This window comes from Pleurodeles waltl, chromosome 10 (assembly GCF_031143425.1).
Source record: "Pleurodeles waltl isolate 20211129_DDA chromosome 10, aPleWal1.hap1.20221129, whole genome shotgun sequence".
Classification (NCBI taxonomy): Eukaryota; Metazoa; Chordata; class Amphibia; order Caudata; family Salamandridae; genus Pleurodeles; species Pleurodeles waltl.
The window spans coordinates 515,374,808-515,396,414 of NC_090449.1; the positions used below are offsets into that span (position 1 = coordinate 515,374,808).

General features: G+C 47.1%; 1 protein-coding gene across 1 annotated transcript in view; it reads right to left on the reverse strand.

Annotated features, from left to right (window-relative positions):
* Nucleotides 1–1,298: 1,298 nt before the first annotated feature.
* The window catches only part of LOC138260787 (antimicrobial protein CAP18-like), a 30,035-nt gene continuing 9,726 nt past the window's right edge, over nucleotides 1,299–21,607 (reverse strand). Inside the window, exons 3-4 of the mRNA XM_069209240.1 lie at nucleotides 7,191–7,259; nucleotides 1,299–2,825 (exon numbers count right to left, since the gene is read on the reverse strand). Coding sequence (XP_069065341.1) covers nucleotides 2,763–2,825; nucleotides 7,191–7,259 — 132 coding nt within the window. The 3' untranslated portion in view covers nucleotides 1,299–2,762. The remainder of the gene's footprint in view (nucleotides 2,826–7,190; nucleotides 7,260–21,607) is intronic.

Consider the following 21,607-nt stretch of genomic DNA (forward strand, 5'->3'; position numbering starts at 1 on the left):
CGAACATTACTAGCTGTCCATAACAACGGAAGAAACGCAATCTACGCAAAATCTGGATTATAATGCACTTGGTTATAGCAATGCAAATCACTAATAAAAGTAACTGAATTTGACTAATTTCATACATTGGTCAGCATAACAAGATTTCAATTCAGCATGGTGCATCAAATGAATACGCTATCAACAAAGGAGGAGGGACCAGGAGAGTTAGTGGTCCAGTGTACAGTCTCCCAACAATAATCACTAAACAAAGGTACACTGTTCCAAAGAAAATGAGAATGAAAACAGGAGACCTGTGATCTCAGGAGCGAGAACCCTCAAGCATCACTCTGGATGACTAGCATCATCATCGGGAATTGCTCCTCACTAGGCCGGCACTGCAATGCCTAGTGGGCACCCCGAAGTGGGGGCTCTCAGCCGGATCTTTTATGGTAGTGACTGGTAAGTTCGACTATACAAAGTGTTGATGCTGTAAGTCATCACCAAAAACAGAAAAGAGGTTAAAATTGGTTCTTCATCCATAGAATACCATCATTTAATCTATCTGACATAACAAGGATGAGGACCAAGGTTAAAAACAAAAATGTTTGTTTGCTTAAACATGCTTCCGGGTTGGCTGTCTCCGAGGGTAGGTCCACAAGCAGGACCGGGGATCTAGAATTTAGTGTTACCCTGAGTCCCAGAGACACACTACCCATGGCACCTGTTCTCGAGTAGAGGTTGGGTACCTGTACTAACCAGTTAACTTAAGTAAGTGACCGGTCTCCATGTATCTTGATTTATGATACGCACTTAAAAGAGGTCTGTTTATTGAGTTACGTAGGTCCTGATGAAGCGTCAATGGATCCGGATGGACCAATGGACGCGAAACATGTCGACCATAATATAGAGGTTCTTTTAATTGTTTAAGACTCTCTATAACATTTATCAACTTTTTGAAAGGTTTTTGAGCATAATTCTCAACTCAACTTTCAAATTTTTGTTTTTAACCTTGGTCCTCATCCTTGTTATGTCAGATAGATTAAATGATGGTATTCTATGGATGAAGAACCAATTTTAACCTCTTTTCTGTTTTTGGTGATGACTTACAGCATCCACACTTTGTATAGTTGAACTTACCAGTCACTACCATAAAAGATCCGGCTGAGAGCCCCCACTTCGGGGTGCCCACTAGGCATTGCAGTGCCGGCCTAGTGAGGAGCAATTCCCGATGATGATGCTAGTCATCCAGAGTGATGCTTGAGGGTTCTCGCTCCTGAGATCACAGGTCTCCTGTCTTCATTCTCATTTTCGTTGGAACAGTGTACCTTTGTTTAGCATCAAATGAATACCTCAACTAACCTCTGATTAGCATTGGCATGTGGGGCTTCATGCAAAAGAATTTAATCAACATAAATTTAGAAAACCTCTAGCTTAGGCTCTGTCAAATAAGCAGTTGGTACCTAAGAAGGAAAACACAATGCATAATACAATTATCCTTTCATAATTACCAAATACAATCAGCATTCAAGGTAGGTCTTCGTCCTTCAGGTACCTGTTTGATCAGCATGGGGCAAACTTCAAAGGGGCAAAGTTAAATCAAGTTTTCCTTGCAGCAACAAGGAAAATGGGACAAAAGTTATCGCATGGGCAAGACGGGGTAAAGTTAAAATTAAAGTCTCTAGGGTGAGAATTCTTTAAAGTCTCTCTCTCTGGGATAGAGAAAAAGCATCAAAGTGTCATTTAAAATGGCGTCTTGAATCTGGCTTCAAAATGGTATCAAAGAAAATGGCTGACTTCTCTTTGTCCTGTGGGTTTAAGTAAGAAAACGTTCCAAATTCTTCAGGGTCTTCAATTGGAGGGTCCATAGGGTGGTTTCTCTTTGACCAATGAATAGTGTCTTTCTCTTAGTACTCATTTATGCATAAGGTGTTCTTGGAGCTTTGGAACACAAGTAGCAACAAAGTTTGCCAATTTTTTCTGTATCAGTGTCTTTATTGTCTGCACCTGCAGAAACTGACATTGCTTCAAAGGGGATGAAACTTGCCTAGCATGAAACCTTGAGATAAGTGTATTAGTCATTCTACTGGAAAAATACAACCTTAAAGTTTAAACACATTTTGTTAATACAAGCGAAAACCAAGCAGTTACATTTGAGACCAGGCGACTAGGCCAAAGCCTCTGCTAAATTTAAGCTAAGTATATAACAGTTTTAACAAGAAAATCATAAAATACATCTGCAATTATAACAGATTACTACATTATCGATTCTTCATGATTAATTAAGCTCGTTTATAATAATGGCGAACTACTTCGTGGGCACATTTTCCTACATGCATTATTTTTCTTTGCTAAAATCACGTTGCCTTATATGATTTTGTTACATGATATATGAATGTGAGGTAATTATGTTCTCTTCCACAGGTCCAAAGCCACAGGCATAGGGGGTCACTTGACAGACACCGTATCTCTGTTAATGATTTTCCTGGGACTACACCACTGTCCTCTGTGTCACAATGGACTCTTGATATTAGCCTAAAGCGGAACATAAGCCCCTCAATGAGAGGGGATTGGTTTACTCGAGCGAAAGTTCGACTGAAGACGTCATGCTGGATCAGGCCGACCAAGAGATGAAGCACCCAGATCTACTGAGAGAACATATCAAAAATGCACTTGAAACAAATAGGCTCGCTGTCATCTCCTGCTTCTTTCAACCCAATCAGATCTAGAAATTTGTTTAGCAAATTCATGTACCAGTTGTCGCTCTTTTTCTTCTTTCCTGTTTAGCCTTTGTTTCCAGTGTCTTTCCCCCCCTTGTCAGTTTGTGTTGGCCCTTTGTAGGTGTTCTAAAAAATCAAACAGACAAAGGACAGACAAAAAGAAACAAACACATAAGACAACAAGAGGGGACATTAGTAACAGTGAGAATTCAACATGTATAAGTCAGAAAATGGCAGTCATCAGTAACTTTTTTTACGTTTTTCAAGGATAGGAGAAATGTACAAGTGGGGTTTTGGTAGCTAGTGTGTCATAGCATTTTTACTTTGTTTGCTTTTTGTAAACACATGATCAATTTATATGGGTAATGATGGTTTATTTGTGCCGATAATTGCAGTTGATGGGCCTTGTTAGGTATTTTATCATCAGGGTTTGACCCAGAGCAAGAGAGAGAAGGTCAGAAAATGGAGAAATAAGGAAGACAAAAATGGAAAACAGTGACAAATGCAAAACGCCGGATGACAAAGAGCCTAGAAGGGTGAAACAGGCAGAGTAAGGAGGTTGAGTAAAAAATGGCATGAGGTGGAACAAAGATTAGACATCTGTGGTATGCAATAATCCTGGCATTCAGCAGCACCAGTGGTGGAGAAAACTTTGGACACCTACACCTTTACTTTTTACAAGTTAAGCACTTATTCCAAAGATTGTGTACTAGGATATAGAGAACAGGAATATTGTACCACAATAATATTGTCTCCAAAATGTAGAGGGATAAAATGCCGACTAGTATGTGCATATAGGGACGTATAGATTCATTATTCTTAAATCCACATCAATGTACCTTCAATAGAAAGACTTTATTCAGTATGAAATAATTCAACCCTTAAATTACATAAACAAGAATAAATAGACCATAATATCAATAGAACAATAAAAATAACATTAATCATAATTTAAAAACAGATCAAACCTCGTTACCAAGGATAATAATCTAAAAAGTCCCTTAAACAAACTCTAGGTTATTGCGCCAAGTAATGGCTCCCCTCAAAAACAATCCCAAAACCCTCCATTCCAATGCATCTGAGGCCATTTACAGCCACATAAAAGCAGGACGAAATTGCACAAATCCCTTTGGCCTCAGCAGGGGTACTAAAAAACGTCTTCTAAAAGGTGTGTAAAAAATGTAAAATGGGACAAGGTCTGCAGGGACACCCCTAACGGAAAGCAGAGATTATTTCTAATGATCCCCAGACGGAATAGAGTAATAAGAGTCCCCTCCCTCAGGTCATTTATTACTAGGAGATAGGGCTCAGGACCCACCCCCATCTTTAACATAATAAAGTCCCTGACCGATTGTTTACCTAGTTCCTTTCCCTCTCTTTCAGCCCTCCGAATTCTTAAGAACTTCTCCTTCACCCAATTTTTATCCTGGCTAGTCAGACCCTCTGGAGAGTCAAACAAATCCGGCCGCCCCAACTCCTGTGCTACCTTTCTTATATACTTCAGCCAGGGAATGCATTTTACATTATCGCAGGCCAAACAGTCCCTTAAAATCTCTCTATTAAAAATGTCAAATTAATTTCTCCAAATCGAAATCCATAACAAAAGAGGAGCCAACTGAATAGTATCGTGCACACACTCAAGATCTAGTTCTAGATGCAAGCAAAAAACAGAGGTATTTTGACCAACACCCAATAGTTTTCTACAAAAAAAATGTCTTCAATAATGGGCATCCGGGTGTCCATATACCCCCAGAGTGCTGTACCATACAACAGGACAGGGAGACATTTTCGCCTATGGATTTCAAACAGAGGCTTAATGGGTTTACTTCCTACTCTTGCATCAAAATCAAAAGTGGCACCAACTGAGGCATGGAAGAGCATACTCCTTCTAGCAATAGAGGGTTTCCATGAGCCTTTGTCATCCAAAATTACCCCTAAGTGTGGGAATTCATTGACCCTACTAATAGTTTGATCATCAACCTTTAGCTCCCCAACCCTGCTCAAAGGTTTACGACATACCAGAAAATGCGATTGCTTATAATTGATCTCTAGGCCCAAGCCTGACATATAAGATGCGTAGGCTCTAACAGCTTTATGGAGACCATTCATGGTGCGGGCCATAAGGACCGTATCGTCCGCGTACGTCAACACCGGGACACTAGTGTCATTCTCCTTTGGGACATCCCTACAGTGTTCCACCAAGAAATCCGACAATCCATTAGTATATAAAAGGAACAGAGTAGGGGCCAACACACACCCCTGGTGAACGCCCTTGGTGAGCATAAAAGTCTCTGAACATTCTCCATTTGTCCCCACCCTCACATTGGCAACCGATCCTGAGTGGAGGTACCGGAGCAGCTCCACAGTATCAGGATCCATCCCTAACTGACTTAACCTTTCCCACAATATGGACCGATTTACCTTATCAAAGGCACAACTGAGGTCCATAAAGGCAAGATAGAGGGTGCCCTTCCTAGCTTGCGTATATTTCCCAATCATCATCAGAAGATTAAGGCACTGTTCACGTGTGCCAAGACCTTTCCTAAAACCATACTGGTCCCGGCTAAAAACGCCTCAATACGCCTCAATACGCCTTAAGATGATCCGCCCCAAAATCTTCCCAGAAGAGTCAAGTAGGGAAATAGGGCGAGAGGACTTAGGGTCATTCCGATCCCCCTTTTTAAAAACTGGAATAATACAAGCCCTTCTCCAAGAGGCAGGAATTCCCACAGTAACTGCCGCATTAAGAACATTTAAAAGAACAGGTGCCCATAACTGAGGACAAGATTTGTACAAATCCATGGGAATGGAGTCCAGCCTGGGGCTTTGTTACTAGCGCTACCCTGGAGTGCATCAATAACTTCCTGGAGCGAAAACCTAATCGCTAAATTGGGAACCACAACTCACTCTTTTACCCAGTTATTTCTTAGTGGGATTCCCTCAAAAATTCTATAGAAATAATGTACCCAAACTTCCGGGGCAATATTACAACCCAAACCCTCAGATGTCTCTGTTGCAACAGAACCTCTATTCACCACCTTACAAAACCAACCAGGATCCTTCAGGACTGTGGCACGCTCCAACTCTACCTAGGCTTTTGCTTTATATCTGTCCTTACTTTCCCTCAGAGCCCTTTTATACTTAATCCTTGCTGCTTTCACCATGGGCCTATCTCTGGGATATTCCTTGAGGGCCGTTTTCATATTTGCCCTAGCATAGTATCAGGCCTCGTCAAACCACCCACCTCTGCGCTTGTTGGGACGACTGTCTATCGAAAATAAACAGTCTCTAACTTCCATGTTTACTTCAGCTATTGCATCCATCACTTCTTTTGGGCTCGGAGTCTCTCTCAGAAGTATATCCATAAACAAGGGTAGGTTACCCCCCGCCACCCTCTCAATAACTTGTTGGGCATATACCTGTTTCCAGCCAAGTCGCCTACCCTGATCTCTTATCTTCACTGTTGCAGGACCGCCCGTCTTAATTTACTTGGAGCCCCTGAAAGTTTAAAGCACACTGTGAGGGGGTTATGGTCACTAATACATTCTCCCAGCACCTCTCCTCCAATTATCAGATCTTTCAGTGATGGAGACACGAAAATGTAGACAATTGTAGTGTCAGACCCTCTACCCACAAATGTTGGGAGCTGGTGAACATCTACTACTTCAGTGCCCCGGAAGTTCAAAAGGCCCAACTTCCTAAGTTCCTTAATCAAAGCCCTGTCTCTCACATCCTGAATGTCATCCTCCGAGTAGTCCACACAGTCGTACTCGAAGGGATTTACCACTGTACTGAGGCGACCCAGCTTAGCATTAAAATCTCCTGATACAATGGCACAAAATTCCAACCCCATCTACTCCATTATATATTTCAACACCTGAAGAATGGAGAAAAGAGTCCCCAATTGACCCCCCCCATCCCATACAGCATTATAAAAATTAACCAACAAAACATTAAAATTATTAGAAAAAATTACCCAAACAGGCAGTATACCCTGATGGTTACAATTAATTTGAAAGACAGCCACTATCTTGGAAAAACGTATTAAGGTAACCAGGCCCTCTTTCAAACGACCTCCGAAGGACTGAGCTGCTGGGATGGCAAATCTATCATAACCATCCCAAGCAGCCAGCCCCTCAGACCATGTTTCCTGTAGCATAATAATATCATAATCAGCCACACACCTAACCCACGCCAGGTCGGATATCTTGGCATCATACCCCGCAATATTCCAAGAAATAAGATCACACTTCGAGCCCACCCCCTCCAATTCAATCACAGTCTTTCTTTATTTTTTCCCTATATATTTTATCCTCTAGTTTAGTGTCCCACAATATTCTGTGCTTGATATTCAGGATCCACACTGTTCCAAGATATTAACTTATCTTTGCAAACAGAATCAGAATTCTTCCTGATTCTTCCAACATATCCGCATTTATCACCGGACCGTGCTACACCTCATGCTTATGCCAGTTAAGCGGGTAAACATACCGTTGGTGGCGAGGTTTCACAGATCACTTTTTGTTCTCCAGTGCTCGACGCGGTGCAGTCTTTTACAATCTGTCAGAGAGAAAACATGTGATATGCTTTTACCACATATTGATACTCGTTTGTCCTTAATTTGCAGTTTAAAAATCAAACCCCTCTGAATGAAAGAATAAAGTTTAATTTTCGAGAAGAGATGTACTATATATTGGTTTTAGAATTAACATCGTATTCGTGGGGTCTTTCCTCAGTAAACAGATTCCTATCAGATGGGCATGGGAGATGGACGGAGGCTTTTGTTTAAAAAGCAGGCTTTGCTAGGCCCTAGTGTTTTTTATTGATTTGCGAAATGCAGAAGGAAAACAGCCATAATTCTTGCAATTTTGCTTTCATGCACGTGAATCGGTGATGTTAAACCTATAGAACAAGGCCACTGCATACAAAGGAGGATATTGATACCATGTTTGCACTGAATTAGCGTCATTTTTTTAATGCTAATTCAGCACAAACCTAACTCCACAACTATACTTTGGTGCTAGACCTGTCATTTTCTTGACGTGAACACTTACCTTTCGTCAGTGAGATGCAAGGTAGGCGTTCCCATCCAGAAAATGACGATATGACCTTAACGCCATATTTATCCCCCCATGCTAAATTGAAGCACGGGGAGGGGGGGCCTTAAATAATGGGACTGGGCTTGCTTAGCGCCATTATTTAACGCCTGGGTATGGGCAGGCGTTAGGGGACTTGTCAGCCTTTTAACATGGTTAGAGACCATGGAAAGAGCCCACAAGTGCCCTTCCCTGGCCCCAGGAACAACCCCACCCACACCAGAGGGACACCACAGGATGGGGAACCCATCCCAGGTAAGTGCCGGCAAGAATTTTATTTTTTCCCGCTTGGGGTCCCTGACTTTGGACCCCTTGCATGGCGCTGGCCTCAATGGCCATGCCCAGGGAATATCTGTCCCCTGGGCATGGCCATTGGGGTGGTGGGCATGGCTCCTGTCTTTACTAAGACAGGAGCAATGTCCATGGGGGTTGTGCACCAGGAAATGGTGTTACACTGCTTAGAGGCATTTTTTTGCCTCTAAACAGTGTAGTGCCATAATTCGGTGCAGAAGCCACGGTTTCCCCTACCCCTCCCCCACCCGTTTAGTGTCCTTTACAATGACACTAACAGGGCATTAGCGCTGGCTAGTGCCATTCCATAAATATGGTGCCCAGCCAGCGTCCACGAATGGCGCCATACTTTTACATACAATATGGCCCAAAGTTCCTGAAACAGTTCAGATTTAATGTGTGAACCACTACAACTTCAGAAACCACCAAACACGTCTATGAAACTCTCCTGAAAACCAGCAACGCGTCACGTTTTGCATTTCAGCAGAATGTTTCACACAGAGCAAGCAATTTGCCCACTTGTGCTATTTTTGAAGATCCAAGGGCCAGTTGTCACAACTTAGTTTCATTATGATTAAACTCTCACAAACCCCTACAGATGTCACATTCATGCAGAGATGTTTGCTGAACTGGCTAGTTTTTTAATGTTCATCTAAAGACCAGGAGCTGCGTTTTGTAAATTGCACCCGAGACAGGCAATTTTGTGCAGGTTCCTGTCAGTTTTACAGTGATTCTTGTACTGATTACAGGTGCAAATTTACACTTTCTACCTATCAGTCGATGCAAATGTTGATTTGGTACAAACATGCTACAAACCAGGGCAGAACTGAAGGACATTGGTGCATTTGTACCCGGGCCCTAATCTAGGTCAAATGATGCAATTTTGGGAAAAGTATTTTTACTTTCTTGATTCTTATTTCCTAACCCTGATAAGATTGGCGAATGGTTAAAAGCGTCTAATGCAAGTATGACGCAGGATAAAACACAGAGGGCCATATTTACAAGAAAGTGGCGCATCACTAGTGATGCACCACTTTTCTTGTAGCCCCCTTCCATTCCCTAATGCCACCATGGTAGCGCCATATTTACAATACGGCGCACCATGGCACATGCCACCATGGTAGCGCCATATTTACAATACGGCGCACCATGGCACATGTTAGGGGCAATAGCGTTATTTTTTTATGCTATTGTAACACCATACCAGATTAGCGTGAAAAAAAAATGACGCTAATCCAGAATAGTGGCCCATTGAAATCAATGGGAGCCTCATTTTAACACCTGCTTTTAGGCTAGAAATAGTGCAATTGAATTGTAGATTCCATTGTGCCATTTTTAGCGATCCTCTAACGAAGGATCTCCCTCTTTACATACATCATTATGCATGATGTGTCACAAAGGGTTTAGAAGGTGGTAGTTTGCGCCACCTTGTAAATATGAAACTATGGTAGTGGTCCGTTAGCATCACATTTGCGGCAAACGTTTTGACGGAAATGTGGCATTAAGGGGCGCAAGGGCCTTGTAAATCTGGCCAAGAATTGTCAATTTGCCAGCAGGACTTAGGTGGTCTTTACAACCCTGGCGGACAGTGTGAAAGCGGCAGTAAGACCGCCAACAGGCCAGCAGTAAAAAAAATTCAATTACGACCGTGGCAGAAACTGCCAACAAAGACAACCCCTTTAACACTCTGACCACCACGGCGGTACAAACAAACAGCGCGGCAGTCACCGCCAACAGACAGGCGGGAGACAATGTACCGCCCACACTATTACAACCCACCAATCTGCCACCTTTTCTGGGGCAGATTCACCGCGGATAAAAACACTGCGGAAACAGGAATTCCGAAGAGAAACCGCTCACCTCTACACACCCCACGAGAAACGAGGACACCATGGACCCGGAACTCCAAATTCTACCTGCGATAGTCTTCCTGCTCCTCTATCAGGAGCACGAACGCCGGCGGCGAAGACCACGGTGAGTACTGCACCTACGACACAGGAAAGGGGGGAGGGAAAAAGCAGGGACACACACACGCAACACCCCCACCCTCACCCACTACAACACACACACTAATGCATATTAATACATCACAGTTACACCCCCCAATCCTCCTGGAAGAATGCAAAGACAATAGAAAATGAGTGTAACCATTGTAATATATTAAAATCAAGTAGGCAAAAATATATATGTATATATACACCATTTACAAAATATATATCAAGCATAGTAGTCCAGGTAGTGCTCAAATTAATCCCGTGGAACACTGGGCTCACACGGTGTGGGCAAGGCCCACACAAGATCCCCGACCATGATGGAGAAAACACTGCAGGGGCATCAGAGAGCAACTAAACAGGCACCTCAGGGGGAGGGAAAAGGGGGGCACCTCAGCCGGTTGAGTGCACAATGCCAAATCCATGAGGAGGCCACATGCCCACTGTTCAATCCTGGGGAGTGCAAAGCCACAGTCTCTCAAGTCTCTACAGTAGGTGGGTTGCCCACTGTGCAATCCTGTGGAGTGCAAAGCCACAGTCTCTCAAGTCTCTACAGTGGGTGGCTTGCCCACTGTTCCATCCTGGGGAGTGCAAAGCCACAGTCTCTCAAGTCTCTACAGTGGGTGGCTTGCCACTGTTCCATCCTGGGGAGTGCAAAGCCACAGTCTCTCAAGTGGATAACAGTCTCCACTGGTTCTGGAGGGGGCATGGTGCCCAGAGTGCTTCATCCTGCTAAGGACAGAGGTAGTGGATGGATCTCTCCACTGGTTCTGGAGGGGGCATGGTGCCCAGAGTGCTTCATTCTGCCCGTGACGGACTCAGTAGCGTCAGTGCCCTTGGCGCTCATGGGCCAGCGGTGCTTGAGGCGGCGGTGCCCTGTTCAGCGGTGCTTGAGATGGGGGTGCCCTGGTCAGCGGTGCTTGAGATGGCGGTGTCCTGCTCAGCGGTGCTTGAGACAGTGGTGCCCTGTTAAGCGGTGCTTGAGACGGCGGTGCCCTGTTCAGCGGTGCTTGAGGCGGCGGTGCCCTGTTCAGCGATGCTTGAGGCGGCGGTGCCCTGTTCAGCGGTGCTTGAGACGGCGGTGCCCTGTTCAGCGGTGCTTGAGACGGCGGTGCCCTGTTCGGGAGGTGCTTGAGATGGCGGTTTCCATTGCAGGGACTCAGCTGCTGGCGGACCTTCATGGCCCAGCGTGGCTTTTGCTGGCGGTCCTTCATGGCCCAGCGGGGCTTGTGCTGGCGGTCCTTCATGGCCCAGCGGGGCTTGTGCTGGCGGTCCTTCATGGCCCAGCGGGGCTTTTGCTGGCGGTCCTTCATGGCCCAGCGGGGCTGGTGCTGGCGGTGGCCTCCTGGGCTGCTGGGCCGGTGCTGGCGGTGGCCTCCTGGGCAACTGGGCTGGTGCTGGCGGTGGCCCCTTGGGCAGCTGGGCTGGTGCTGGTGGTGGCCTCCTGGACAGCTGGGCTGGTGCTGGCCTCCTGCTGGGCAGTGGGAATGATGGCGGTCTTCTCTGCCATGCTGCTCCTCCCAGACTTGCCGGGTTTCTTGTGGCCCTTCCCCACCTTGAAAGGTGTCACAGCTGACTCCACACTCCCACCGGGACCCCTGGGAGCAGCTATGGTGGCTGGAGTCTTCCCCCTCTCCCGCCGGGCACTGGCCAACTTCTGATGCTTCACAGGTGGGGGACTGTCTGTGCTGTGGCTCCGTGCCACATTGGCTGCCCTGGTGGCCGGTGCACTCCAGATTCTGGTGACTACAGGCACCACTGGTCCCGGAGATGTTGTGGCTGAGGTGCTAGTTCTGGACCTATGAGACGGACGGGGTGGGGAAGGTGTGGGAAAGAGGTCAAGGTTGGACAAGAAAACATTTTTGACACATTGGGACGGGTAGCTGGAGGGGGTTTGGGAGTGGAGGAAGAGGTTGTGGTTGTCGGAGGTGTTCATTTGCGTGTCTTTGGGTGAAGGTGCATGCGCTGGAGGCTGTTGTGAGGTGGAGGGCTGTTGGGTGGGTGTGTGCCTGCGTTTGTGTATCTTCAGAGGGGGCGTCACAGACACACTGGGAGAGGACACAGGGGACGTGTGAATGGTAGTGGGGGTGGTGACTGCACGTGAGCGGGTGTGGTGGTGGGTGTGCTGGAGAGGGACGTAGTAGCTGTAGAGGTAGTTCATGCAGGTGTGAGTGTAGACGAGACTGGGAGGGAGGAGGGAGACAAGGAGAAGGGGGACACAGTGGAGGCAGTGGATGTTGGTGTGTCTGCATGTGTGTGATGCTTGCATGAGTGCCTGTGGGATGTGTGGTGCTTATGTTTGCCTGAGCTTCCCTTGTGTGTTGACATGTGTGCATGCTGGTCTGTAGGTGTGCTTGGGATAGGCTGAGGTACAGAGGATTGGGTCGGGGTGGAGGAAGTTGGAGGGGGGAGGCTAGAGACAGGGACAATGGCTGCCATCAGTGCTGAGGCCAGAGTCTGAAAAGCTCGCTGAAGGGCTGCCTGACCAGAATGAATGCCCTCCAGGAATGCATTTGTTTGTTGCAACTGCCTTTCTACACTCTCGATGACATTCAAAATGGTAGACTGCCCAACAGTGAGGGACCTGAGGAGGTCAATGGCCTCCTCACTGAGGGCAGCAGGGGTGACTGGGGCAGGGCCTGAGGTGCCTGGGGCGAAGGTGATGCCCACCCTCCTGGGTGAGCGGGCACGGGGCAAAGGCTGAGGGGCTGAGGGGCTGCTGGGAGGGCGGTGCTGGAAGGGGGGGTGGCGGCTGTACCTGTAGATGGGGGTGGCACAGATGTTGCTGCCACCACAAGGGAGCTCCCATCAGAGGACGAGTCCGTGTCACTGTTCTCAGCTCATGTCCCCGCCGTGGAGCTCCCCTCGCCCTCCGTCCCACCGTTTCCATAGTGTGGCCCTACATGGCCATGTGGGATGCAGCCCCCAGGTGCTCCGGTGCCACTCCTCCTCCGCCTGATGATGCTAATGCACACAAGAACAGAGAGACCACAAAAAGAGGGTGGGTGACAGAAGAAAGAGGTGTTGAGTGTATGCATTACCGCTACCGTTGGCGGACACGACAGACACAGAAGCGCCCTGCACTACGCCATGCTATTGGGCTCCACTGTTCACCTCCTGGGAAAAGGTCTACAAGGCTATGGACGACATCTGCACATATAGAAGACACAGGGGCATGACTAGGTGTCACTCTACAGAGGTGGGGTGGGGTGCCACATGGCCTGCCTTACGGAGGGACCTTGCTTACGGAACTCGCCCTGGCCCAGGGAAACCCACAGCCCACCTCCCCCACCCAGACCCCTTCACTGCGCGCAAAGTCTGTCGAATGCGAGTGTACTCACCCCCTTGTGGCTGCTGTGATGCCCTCAAGCGCCCATCGAACTCCGGGTACACCACCGCCAGGATCCTGAACATCAGGGGGGTCATGGTGCGACAGGCACCCCTCCCACGTTGGGAGGCCATCCTCAGCTGAGCCTCCGCCGTCTCCTTGCTCCAGCGGCGAATGTCCTCCCATCTTTTCCAGCAGTGGGTGCTCCGTCTGTAGACCCCCAGGATCCAGATGTCCTTGGCAATGGCACGCCAAATACGTTTTTTCTGGTGGGCGCTGACCTACATGATTTGTACAGGGGGAAGAGAAACTTATTACCAACTGCACCGTCAAAGTGATTGGCCCCATCCCTACCCTTGCCATGTGACACATGCACTCACCGTTGTTTCATGCACGCCGCACTCTCCCCCCTTCCTTCTTACATCCACCCCTCTCCACACAGGCATAGCCCATACATCATGCTCCCAGTGTACTTACCTGTTTGTCTGGAGGACCGTAGAGTAGCGGGTAGTGGGGGAGGGCCCCGTCCACAAATTTCTCCAACTCCTCCGATGTGAAGGCAGGGGCCCTTTCCCCAGACACTCGAGCCATTGTCTCTTCCAGACCTAGGTCACAGCAGCACTTGCAGTGTAGGTCCTCTCCTGTCGAAGATCAGGTATCGAGTGATTGAACAGATAGAAAATGGCAGTCACGTACGCGGCGGTGCGTACCGTCACCGCCGGCGTACATCGTCATTGGCTCCTGGGACCCATAGGGTCCAATGTTAACCAATGCAGCATTGCGCCGCGGTCTTCGACCGCCTACCGCGATGGTGTACAATGCCAGCGCAGTTACCTCACATCCCATTGTCCCACTTTAGAGGTCAGGCAGCCTCCATTTCAGGGGCCCACATGGCTTCATTTTCAACTGCGTCACACATACCTAGGCCTAGACTCAACACACATACAGGCCACTTATTGAGTATGAATGGTGTTATGTGTAAGCTGTGGGTACATACCTCTGAGTTGTTTGACTCTGTGCTCGCTGTTGTCCTTCATAGGCACCGTCCGCTGGGACATGTGAGGAGATGGCGGCATCCTCCGGTGTACCGACTGTTGGTGGACCTGTCGACAATGGAGGAAAGACATGTGATAATCACATACAGGCTTGACCGTGCCACAATCCTGAAACTGTGTACCCAGTTGGAGCCAGACCTGATGTCAGCTATCCGCCATCCCACAGGAATCCCCCCTCAAGTGCAGGTGCTGTCAGTGCTCCATTTCCTTGCAAGTGGGTAATTTCAAACAACAGTGGCCATAGCATCAGGGATTTCCCAGCCTATGTTTTCCAACGTGTTGTCCAGAGTGTTGTCTGTCCTGCTGATACACATGGGGAGCTACATCGTTTTCCCTCAGGTGGAGGATTTGCCTACAGTGAAAGGTGATTTCTATGCTCTGGGACAATACCCCAACATCATAGGTGCCATTGATGGGACACATGTGGCTTTGGTCCCCCCCCAACAGGAGTGAACAGGTGTACAGAAACCGGAAGAGTTATCATTCGATGAATGTACAGATGGTATGTTTGGCAGACCAGTACATCTCCTATGTGAATGCCATGGTCCCTGGCTCAGAGCATGACACTTACATCTTGCGGAATAGCAGCATCCCTTATGTGATGGGTCAACTCCAGAGGCACGGTGTGTGGCTATTAGGTGAGTACCTGGAAGCTAGTCAGTGGGAATGGTTGTCTGGGTCTGGGGATATCCCTCCAGGTTAGTGTGTGTCTAACCGTTGTCCCTAGCCATTTGCAGGTGACTCTGGTTACCCCAACCTGTCATGGCTACTGACCCCAGTGAGGAATCCCAAAGCAAGGGCAGAGGAACGCTACAATGAGACCCATGGGCGAACTAGGAGGGTGATCGAGCGGACCTTCGGCCTCCTGAAGGCCAGGTTCAGGTGCCTCCATATGACAGGTGGATCCCTATTCTACTCACCAAAGAAGGTGTGCCAGATCATCGTGGCCTGCTGTATGCTTCACATCTTGGCTTTGCGACGACACGTGCCCTTTCTGCAGGAGGATGGTCCAGATGGCGGTGTTGTTGCAGCTGTGGAGCCTGTGGACAGTAAAGACGAGGAAGCAGAGGAAGAAGACATGGACAACAGGGACTCATTGATCCAGCAATATTTCCAGTGACACACAGGTAAGAATACAAACCTGCCTACTACATGTACTTAAACACTACTACCTCTCTACTGTCTGTCATTTTCACCCAGTGTATGGTCACTGAGTTGTCACTTTCCCTTACGATTTCACAGATGTGGGTCCCACTGTGTGACATCTGCTTTGATTCCTCATGGACTAGAGCTGTGTGACATAGGTATGTTGCCATTACAAATGAAAAAGCTTTTTGCCACAGTTATTGCTAATACTGTATTCTGAAATCACAGACAGGCTCCAGATTTTTTTGTGCTTTAAGGGTGTTTATTTAAGTGTTCAATATTGGAGGGGGTTGTAAAATGGTGAGGGGTGATGGCGCAGGAATGTCCATGGCAGAGTCCAGTCTATTAGTCTCCCAGGTGCATTGCCCAAATGGGCATAGGAAGTGGAGCTAGGGCAGTTTGAGGATAGACAGGGTGACAAAGTGGGACTGTATGATGACTATCAGGGTGGTCTCATTTCTTGGCAGGGGTCTTGGCATCGTTCTCTGTCTTTGTCCTGGATCTCAGGGACCGTTTGCAAAGTGGTTCTCCCTCTGCACGGGGTGGGGTGCTGGTGTGGTGGTCCTGTGGCGGTGTCTCCTGTCCAGTAGCACCGGCGGAGGTGATGGGCAGTTCATCATCCAGGCTAGTTTCAGGGGCCCCTTGTAGTGCCATAGTGTCCCTCCTGGTGTTGAGTACTTCCTTCAGCACCCCTACAATGGTGCCCAGGGTGGAATTGATGGTTCTGAGTTCCTCCCTGAAGCCCATATACTGTTCCTTCTTCAGGTGCTGGGTCTCCTGAAACTTGGCCAGTACCGTTGCCATCGTCTCCTGGGAGTGGTGGTAGGCTCCCATGATGGAGGAGAGGGCCTTTTGGAGAGTGGGTTCTCTGGGCCTGTCCACCCCCTGTCGCATAGCAGCCCTCCTAGTTCCCCTGTGTTTCTGGTCCTCCGTCCCCTGGACCATGTGCCCACTACCACTGCCCCCAGGTCCCTGTTGTTGTTGGGGTGGTGGGTTAGCCTGGGTTCCCTGTAGTGGTGGACACACTGCTGATTGACGTGTCCTGGGTACGAAGGTATGGGCCTGCTGGGTGGGTGCTGTGCTGGTGTTTCCAGAGGGGGGAAGCTCTGTAGTGGCTTGTGACTGGGTGAGGGGAACCGACTGTCCCGAGGTCCCCGATGGGTCGGGCTGGCCATCTAGATCCAGTTGGACAGAGGTGCTGTCATCACTGTGGGCCTCTTCTGTTGGTGGTGTGGACATGTGTGGACCCTCCTGTCCGGTGACGTTGCAGGGGTATAAAGGCGTGGTTATTGCATCTGTGTGTGTCAAGGTGTGCAATGGGTGGGTGACCGTGTACCCCAGTGCTATCATTCTTGTGTGGGACCTTGTGTGATGATGGTTTAGGGGGGTGTATGGGTATGTGCAGTCGGCATGCTTTAGTGATGGGTGTCCATACTTTGGTGTTGCATGCAGGGCTTGGTGTTGGGATGGGTGGTTTGTGATAGTGGGACATTTGTGAGGAGTAGGAGTGATGGGGTGAGTGTGAGGGTGGGGGTATGTGCTGGCATGCAGGTAGGGTGGGGATGTAATAGTAAAGCTTTGACTTACCAGAGTCCATTCCTCCACCTACTCCTGCGAGGCCCTCAGGATGCAGAATCGCCAAGACCTGCTCCTCCCATGTTGTTAGTTGTGGGGGGAGGAGGTGGGGGTCCGCCGCCAGTCTGCTGAACCGCCAGGTGGTGTCTGGAGGCCACGTAACGCACCTTCCCCCATAGGTCGTTCCACCTCTTCCTGATGTCCTCCCGATTTCTTGGGTGTTGTTCAACTGCGTTGACCCTGTCCACCATTCTTCGCCATAGCTCCATCTTCCTTGCAATGGAGGTGTGCTGCACCTGTGATCCGAATAGCTGTGGCTCTACCCGGACGTTTTCCTCCACCATGACCCTGAGCTCCTCCTCTGAGAACCTGGGGTGTCTTTGCCGTGCCATGGGGTGGTGTAGGTGATGTGTGGGGTGGTGTTTGGGGTGATAAGTGTGCTGATATGTAGTGGGGTGTTGTGTATGGTGCGTGGAAGTTATGTGGATGATGGTGTTGTGTTCCTGTGGATGCTAGTGTTGTTGACGGTGGTGTTTCTCTCTGGCTTTTGTTCATGAGTTGTGGTCGTAAGGGTTTGTGGGTGATGTGGGTGTGTGTTTCATATTGTATTGAGTGTGTGGGAGTGGTGTGTGTTTGTGTATCATGTGTGTGTATTTTGAATTGTCCAGTGTGGTTGTGTTTTGTAAATGTGTGTGTATTTTGAGCGCGGCGGTGTGTACCGCCAATGGAATACCGCGGTTGAAAGACTGCCGCGTGGATTCGTGGGTCGTGCTAGTGTGGGTGTATTTCTGTTAGCATGATGGTGGAGGTTTTGTTATCGCCAGTTTATCACTGACCTTTGGTGTGGCGAACATGTGTGGGTGTCTGAATTTAGGCGGATTCCGAACTTTGGGTCATAATAGCTGTGGCGGAATTCCACGGCCGCGGCGGTGTGGTGGCGGTCTTCTGCACGGCGGTAAGCGGCTTTTACCGCCAATGTCATAATGAGGGCCTTAACGTAGATCTACAAACACCCAATGTATGGGACTGGAGGCAGATCTATACTGTGAGGTATCATCTGCAGCTGGTAGCCTTGTCTCGAGTGAGTCAAAATCACCCAGCCCACTCTACAACTTTATTGGTCAATTGTTGCAGTGAGTATCTTTCAGACGGCACTCTGAGATAAATCACGCTAAATCACGCAACATCCATAGCAATAGCCAATTATAAGAATCAGATACCTGCTTTTCTATCACGTAAAACAAATGTATGTGACAGAGGGCAAAGTTAGCATGGTCATTGGTATAGCTTGGTATAGCTTGGTGTCGAATATTGCTGATTTAGGGGTTCCAACAAGCGAGTATTTCCTGCCAGTATTATAAGTCTAGGTCGAAAAAAACTAAAAATGCAAATGAATGTGTTTTTCCCCTCTGAAATGTAAACTTGCAACAGGAAGCAGCAGAATAAAAAATGTTTTAACTTTCTAAACCTTGTCTAAATTATTTGTAAAACAAATAGAAGGATAATAGCCTTGCTAATAAAGAACATGGAGTATGCAATAAAAATTGTTCAAGTAGAGTTGCTGTCCTTTCCACATCTCAAAATAAGAACAAACGACCAAGAAATGGTTTCCGAGAAAACTGTCAACCTTATTCACTTTAGCCGTATTTAACATCTGTCTGGCTCTGCTCCAACTGCTCTGAGCTTTTAGGGACACCGCCTATTGTGAGCTATTGTGAAATCGAGAAATCAGCAACCAATGAAAGTAGTGGGAAACGCGACGTGCTTTGCATCCGCCTGTCAAGGCAGTAGTATTAATAAGCCAGGGTGGAGATCCAGAACAGTGATGTACCTGACCTACATGAGGAATAAACACACAGGAAACACCCATCATTAGCTGCGCCTTAGTCTTAACTTTAGCCCATTTGCAACATAATTTACACAAATACAATTGGAGAGGCCCCGATTCACTGATCTTTTTCTGTACCTAAGTTACTCTTAGATGCACCAAAGGTGGCATCTGTCCCTACATATAACAACTGCTGATTCATGGAATCTTGATCTACATATATTTACCAGAGCTGCTTCTGCTCTTAGACTATCACTCTGAATGCTATTATTTCTTTCCTCAGTCTGAAGATGTACTAAGAGAGGCATACAGCCTTTGTGTTTGGCCTGTGGAATATTAATATTTTAGCCCTGGCTTGACAACTAAGCTGTCTATAAAATGTATTGATACCAATTCTCAGTCAGAGAGAGGGCTTTGGTTCTGCCCAGAGGAATGTAAATCTCTCCTACTTCATGCTATTGGTTATTTGGTGTGTCATTATGCAGTTATGAAGTGCTGGCGTTGCAAACCATTAGGTATTTTACACCTCAAAAGTATGCTGAATAATCGCACATTACATTTTTTTCTCAGAGATACATTGTGTAAAGAAACCATTAGCTTATAGTTTGTTTTTTCAGTCATGCAGGCTTTTTAAAATGCAAGCCAGACATGTTGACTTTGCCAATTGGTGTCCTTCTCCTCTTCCTTTACCTCTGGAGAAAGATTCATGCAAAGTTCTTCCATGTTTATACTTCTGATTTTTAAATACCATTGTATTTTTTACAGAAACCATAAAACGTCAAACAAGAACAGAACTATTAAATTATTTTAATAAAACGTTAACAAAATACACACAGTTCGGCAGTAGAACATTCACTATTTAGAAAGTTTAGAAGTATAACAGTAAACATTTTCTGAAAAGTGGCAACCAAAGTTACTTGCTTCATCATTGCACGAATGCTCTCTAAATCACAATCTCACGTACCCAAAATTAAATAATTAACGTACTTACTCCTTTCCTGATTTAGTTCTGATAATGAAGCAGCATCTATTCAGTCAACTCAGGAAATGGCCGCACAGCCAACAAAGGCATTGATCAAGGGGAGTGACGTACCACTTAATAATTAATTACAGAGAAGGCAAGGTTCAGATGAAAAAGTATATCTGCTCTCTTAACATGAGGAACCATTAATTCAACACTATGTGGGTGTGAAACTCATGATAGCACCAAGTAACGGTGGTGAGAACTTGTTAAGTGTAAATAATCCACATCTTCGGGTGTGAACTGTTCAGGTTGCTCATTCTCCCAATTCAATAAAATATATGAAAACATAAGCGTTTGGAGTGATAAAAGAGAGTAGTAAAAATAAAGCATTTGTCTGGGTGATAGAGGCCCCACTTACCTGTCTCAGTTGAGCAATAAGTTGGTCTTTCTTTACATGATGATCCCAGTTCCATTGACTAGATGAATTGATGTGAAGTAGATGCTGTTTGAGGCACTTACCACCATATCTCAGAGGAGAGAATGTCAAAGAATGCCTAGACATGGAATGTGCAACTCTCATATTGCGTCTTGGAGTCCTCCCTTCAGATCATATTTGTGACGAGAGAAGGGCAGGTAAGTTGTCCGGAATAGCATTAGGATGTCCGTTGGTGGGCATGTGATCGAGAGGCAAATAGCTAACTTTAGAACTAAGATACCAGAATTGTAATTCCGGTTTCCCTACTTGGAGAAATGTTATGATGCTGGATAAATCATTTGATCACAAAGTTTCAGTTTCTCTCACTGTCAAAGAAAGTGGTACTTGTGGAGTGGTAATCAGCATTAAGCACTATATGTGTGGAATTTAACCAAAATTGTGAAAATCATTTTGCCAATAATAGATGTGAAAATTGAACACAAGCATGCCTGACATTCAAAAGTCATGCACAATGCAGGCAGTAGGCTGCTTTGCGGACAAAATGCCTCTGGCACACTATTTTCTGTGCATTATGCGAAATGTCTAAAAATTCACCTAGTTTGAAATTCACAAAAATTGCCACCATAAGAGATTTTGCCTGAGCCTTTTTCATTGACTGCTCTAAACAATAATATTCTTGCACTTAAATGAACTACAATTTACACTGCAAAGTTATTTTTCTCCGTTGTCCATTGTCATGTGAGAGTAAATTGAGATGGTGACAGTTTCTTTCTTTCTTTGTTGCTCACATAATAGATGAGTACAAAAGTATTATTAGAACATACGAATGTTGGGAGCTCTATTGAAGAAAATAAAATGGCTTGAGGCAAAAAATAGGTGGTACAAGCGGCGAGAAGCGCGACTTTCCCAGGGAGGAGGAGACGGTGAAGTGTGCCGGGGCAGGAGCCCTTTAACATACTTGCTCGCGCTCACCTTCACAGGGAGGAGGAGGCGGTGAAGTGTGCCGGGGCAGGAGCCCTTTAATAAACTTGCTTGCGCTTCTGCTACCGCGGGAAGCGTGACCTTAACAGGGAGGAGGAGGCGGTGAAGTGTGCCGGGGCAGGAGCCCTTTATCATACTTGCTCGCGCTCCCGCTACCGCGGGAAGCACGACCTTCACAGGGAGGAGGAGGCGGTGAAGTGTGCTGGGGCAGGAGACC